Below are 5,550 nucleotides of genomic sequence, written 5' to 3'. Positions count from 1 at the left end.
GACAGCAGAAACATGTAAAGAAACTAACTTAGCTTAAAATGTCATTTTTATTTACATTGAAGGTTCTCGAATTCTAAACTAACTTTGCTTAAAATGCCATCTTTCTAAAGAGAACATTGCACAAGTGCTATAGGAACTTTTGGGATGTGCTTAAATACCACCCAAAAAAAGAAAATCTTGGTCATTTACCACCTTAACTATTATGTAATTTATGTTAACGATTGCGAAGCTTATTAAGGGTCAGAGGGGGCACATGCCCTCTCAAGTTTGTGGATTAATTAGGAATTAGTCCATTTAAATCGTAGTCGGCTTGATACAATGTGGAATTGGACTACGGAGAATAATAATACACCTACAAACACCACCACAAACTTTATCACTCGCTTCTCATTGAAAACCACCAGGAGACATATATAACACAATAAGATTTAGTTGCAGAGTTGGTTATGGCAACTCATGATGACGAAGAAGAAACAAGGAAACAATCTATATGTTTTAAAGGCAACGACACCGTTTTGAAAAGAAAAAAAAGAGTTTAAAGTTAATCAATGTTTTTTAAATAATAAAAAGACCATTAATCCACCCTACTCCTATACGTTTTATAAATTTGACCTATCAGTTCTATAAATATATGATTTATTTCTTTGTTCACTAGAACAATCTTAACTTAAAGCTACAAGTTAAATATGACACAAATGGTGGGAATGTACGCTAAGCACACAATGTGTGTGTGTTTGTCAAGTGTTTGACAAAATGCCTCACTTAAAAAATAAAATAAAAAATTGACGCTATGCGCCTTTTTTTGTGACACCACAAGGACTTATAATCTCCACTACTTAATTGTGCCCCTAAGTGTGAATGTACTATTTTGTCAAATTTTTTTCAGACAAAATGCCTCACTTAAAAAATAAAATAAAAAACTGACGCTATGCACCTTTTTTTGTGACACCACAAGGACTTATAATCTCCACTGCTTAATTGTGCCCCTAAGTGTGAATATACTATTTTGTCAAATTTTGAAAAAAAATTCATGTAAAAGCCGAAAAACATATCACGTGCAACGCATGTAAGCCAATCTTCAAAATATTTTTGCTCTTCAAGACACATTTAGAGCAACTCCAGCGGGATGAATTGCTGGAGGGACCGTGGGTGGAACAAGGCCGGATCACCCGAGGGAGCAAGGCCAGCGTTGGTTGGAGAGGGAGCCCGAGCAGGCCCGAGCGCCAGGGCTATGAATTCGTGCTAGCCCGAGAGCCTGGGATGGATCTGACGTCAGACGCCTTTTTGGATAATGATGCTTGAAATCTGCCTAGAAGATCACGGGTCCCCTCGCAGAAAAACTGTGGAAATGTTTCCCGAGTCGCATCTGCACCAAAACTCTACCAAATCATGCATGCAGATTCAGGAATCGTATCAGGTCACTAAAAGGAAGAGAAATAAGGTATCCCCAAGACTTACCTTGGCTGTGAACGGTAGAATTTTGCCGGAGTTTTCCCTTGAGTTTGCACCGAATTTCGTGGCATGTCGGTCTCTGTTTGAGTCCATTGTCTGAAATTCTAAGACTCGAGGAGGGGTGAGAGGAAGAAAGGTGGATGTTTGGGTGGCTTAGGTTTCGACAGAAAACAGCGTCGGGGCGCCGTTTGTGTTTTCTGTCCATGTGCTGTTGATCAAGAGAGAGGTGAGGGAAGTAGAGAGAGTGCAAGAGAAAGATGGTAGCTCAGAAACTGGCCGGATTTGGCGAGATGTGATAGTGGTGTGCCTCCGGGGTTTCTGTGCAAAACAGAGAGGGGATAGTTACAGAGGTTAGAGGAGTGAGAGAAGGGAGAGAGTTAGTGAGAGAGATAATAACAAATAAAATTATTTTGTATTATTTTATAAATAAATAAATACTATTATTTTATAGCCAATTGACAGGGCTATTCAATGTAGGGGTGGAAATGCAAATAGCGATTACTATTCATTAAAAGCCATTACTGTTCACTGAGTGGATAACATAGTGGATAGCCCTAGGGGGCCTCCACCATGTTGGAACTGCTTTTAGAGTAAGAATTTCATCGACTACAACCTCATGGGCAAATATCTTTACTTCGTCGAAGATGTTGAAAATGCTGGTGGGTAGAGAATGCCCACAATACTTTGGCAGAAGTTTTCAATGTCCATGCAAAGTGAAATGGAATTTGGAGATGCAGGAGATGGTATTATCAAAATGGGTGATGTAAATTTCAAAGTGCAGTTAATGCATTAGTTCGGAGTTGCTCTATAAATAAAGCACTCCGTATGCTTTCAAAAGATATAGAGAGAATATACAGAAGGAAAGAAAGATCAATAATATCATCTCTTCCTCCATCTTTTATTTGTTATCCTCTTGTGCTATCGTTTCAGTGTGACATTTTACACCTACCTCGCTCCATTCACTAAAAGGTTATCTTTCTAACTTTGACATAAATATAACACGTTATCAGCACGACTCTCTAAATATAACTATTCCTCATTTCTCTTCGCCAAAAGAAATCATTTCTCTTCACTGAACGAAAAAAAAAAAATGTTTCCTCTAAGGTTTTTACTGTTCATCTTCTTCATCTGCCTCAACTGCGCGATATACCCTAGCGACGAACTGTTTGCTCCATGCCTGCTTCTAGTTCTCAACCTAATGGTTACATACATCTTTGATTTCTTGTTTGATATAGATATTGATTACTAACTCAGTATTTATTTTTATTGCAATCTAAGATGGTGCGGTACAATCGCCCATCTTGAACTGCAAATTTCATCTTACTGCGATCCAAGATGGTGCGGTATCATCGCCTATCTTGGATTACAGATTTAATTTTACTGCAAATTTTAGGTGGAGCGGTATAATCGCCCGCCCTACCCTGCATATTTAATTTGCCTGCAGTTTAATTTCATTGTAATTTTAGGTGGTGCGGTATAATCGCCCACACTGCTATGCGTATTTAAATTTTCCTGCTACTTGAGTGGTGCAGAATAATCGCCCATTCTATATTACATTATTTCAATGAGAATGGTGCGGTACAATTGCCCTCCTCATTCATCATGAAAATCTCGAGCCTAAAGTTTTGAGTACTTATCATTTTGGCCTGAAGATCAAAATGAAAAATTTGTAAGAACCAGAAGTTCTAACACTATATTCCTTCAAGAATACATATTATTGCAAGTTCTTACATATCTCATTTTCTTTCAGAAAAGAAAATGACGAACTTGGCAAAGCTTGATTATGCTGCCCTGGACATTACCGAGAAGAATTATCTTACCTGGGTACTGGATACCAAGATTCATCTGGAAGTAGGGAATCTTGGAGATACCATCAGGGAAGAGAGCAACTCATCCTCTCAAGAGCAGGCGAAGGCTATGATTTTTATTCGTCGCCATCTTGATGAGGCACTAAAGAGCGAGTACTTAACGGTTGAAGAACTTTTTGGAATGCATTGAGAAGCATATACAATTACCAAACAACGGTGATTCTTCCAAGAGCTCGCTATGAATGGACTCACCTAAGGATCCAGGATTTCAAGTCAGTGGCAGAGTATAATTTTGCGTTGTTCAGAATTACCTCTCAGCTGAAGCTCTGTGGGGATACTATTACTGAGGAAAGTTTGATGAAAAAGACTTTCAGCACATTTCATGCCTCTAACGTGCTCCTACAGCAGCAATATAGAGCACGAGGCTTCACTGAATACAACCAGCTGATATCTGTGCTTATGGTAGCTGAACAGAACAATGAGCTCCTGATGAAAAACCATCATTCCCAACCTACTGGATCTGCACCATTCCCAGAAGTGAATGCTGCTTCCCTCGAAGTGAACGCCACATCCTCTGGTAGCGATAATCATAAACGAGGACGTAGCCACAAGCGAGGTGGGTGGAACAAGAAAGGCAAGAACCATGGCGGTCAGTTTCACAACCAGGTTCCAAGGCATAATTCAGGCCCAAGCTTTAAACATATGAATCGCCACAAAGGTAAAGCTCACATGAACAATGCTCCTAGGAACTCTGAAGGAGCCTGCCATAGGTGTGGTGGCAATGGGCATTGGGCGCGTACTTTTCGTACCCCAAAACATCTGGTGGATCTGTATCAAGCCTCCCTCAAAGAGAAGGGTGTCGAGACCAATTTTCTCGACCAGGCTAAACCAATGGATATACCTGATCAAGTGTATAACTTATCAGGACAGTTGAACACAACCCACCTAGATGTTTCAGACTTCATTATGGAAAAGGGGAATGAAGTATACCGGTCAGACTGAATCGTTTATGTTTGATGTACTTTTATTATGTTGAACTTGTAGTTTAAAACTGGCATTTCAGATTCAATAAAAATGGCATGTAAATTTCCTGTTATAACTTGCTTCTAGCTCTGATTCCCTTACTCAGAGAGCATGGATAAAAACTATGGTCATTCTCAAAACATGAGAAATGGCGGAGACATTTGTCTTGTAGACTGCGCAACAACGCATACAATACTTCGAGATCGAAAGTATTTCTCAAGCTTGATGCTTACAAAAGTAAAGGTAACAACAATATCAGGCCAATTAGATGTGATTGAAGGCTCAGGGAAAGCCCAGATTATGTTACCAAATGGAACAATATTGTCCATACAGAATGTGTTGTACGCTACTTGATCTACTCGAAACTTTTTGAGTTTCAAAGACATACGTTTAAATGGATACCACATTGAAACGAAAAGTGTAGAAAATGTGGAGTATCTATGCATTACCTCCAATGATACCCAGAAACGTATATTGGAGAAATTGCGTGGTTTGTCGAGTGGATTGTATTATACATACATAAAGACAGTTGAATCACATACTGTCATGAACCAGAAGTTCATTGATTCAAAAGTTTACATGCTTTGGCATGACCGTCTAGATCACCCAGGATCTACCATGATACGTAGGATTATTACCAACTCTAATGGACATCCATTATTGAGCAGACATATTGCTATTTCAAATGATAACCCTTGCAATGCTTGTTCTCAAGGGAAGTTGGTAATCAGACCATCACAACTAAAGGTTGATGTTGAATCCCCATCACTTCTACAAAGAATTCAAGGGGATATTTGTGGACCTATTCAACCATCTTGTGGACCATTTTGATATTTTATGGTTTTGGTTGATGCATCTACCCGATGGTCACATGTTTGTCTCTTGTCTACTCGGAATGTAGCTTTTGCAAGACTTCTTGCTTGGATAACTAAGTTAAGAGCACAGTTCCTAGATTATCCTATTAAGTCAATCCGACTTGATAACGCTGATGAATTTACGTCTCAAACCTTATGATTATTGCATGACATTGGGCATCGATGTTGAACACCCCGTTCCTCATGTCCATACTCAAAATGGTCTAGTAGAAGCATTGATCAAACAACTTCAGTTAATAGCTCGCACTCTGCTTATGAAAACAAAATTGCCAGTTTCTACATGGGGACATGCCATCTTACATACTGCATCATTTGTTTGATTGAGACCTATAGCCAACCACCAATACTCCTCAGTACAACTTGTGTTTGGGCATCAACCAAACATTTCACAT

General features: G+C 39.2%; 1 protein-coding gene across 1 annotated transcript; it reads left to right on the top strand.

Moving 5' to 3' along the window:
- The first annotated feature begins 3,210 nt into the window (after window positions 1-3,210).
- On the top strand, window positions 3,211-4,262 carry LOC139193057 (uncharacterized). The gene is made up of 2 exons (XM_070816014.1): window positions 3,211-3,413; window positions 3,566-4,262. The coding sequence occupies exons 1-2, from the start codon at window positions 3,211-3,213 to the stop codon at window positions 4,260-4,262; spliced, it is 900 nt and encodes a 299-aa protein (XP_070672115.1).
- Window positions 4,263-5,550: the final 1,288 nt, after the last annotated feature.

This window comes from Malus domestica, chromosome 16 (genome assembly GCF_042453785.1).
Source record: "Malus domestica chromosome 16, GDT2T_hap1".
Classification (NCBI taxonomy): Eukaryota; Viridiplantae; Streptophyta; class Magnoliopsida; order Rosales; family Rosaceae; genus Malus; species Malus domestica.
The sequence above is the reverse complement of the archived record's forward strand: the minus strand, read 5'-3'. Positions and strand labels throughout refer to the sequence as shown.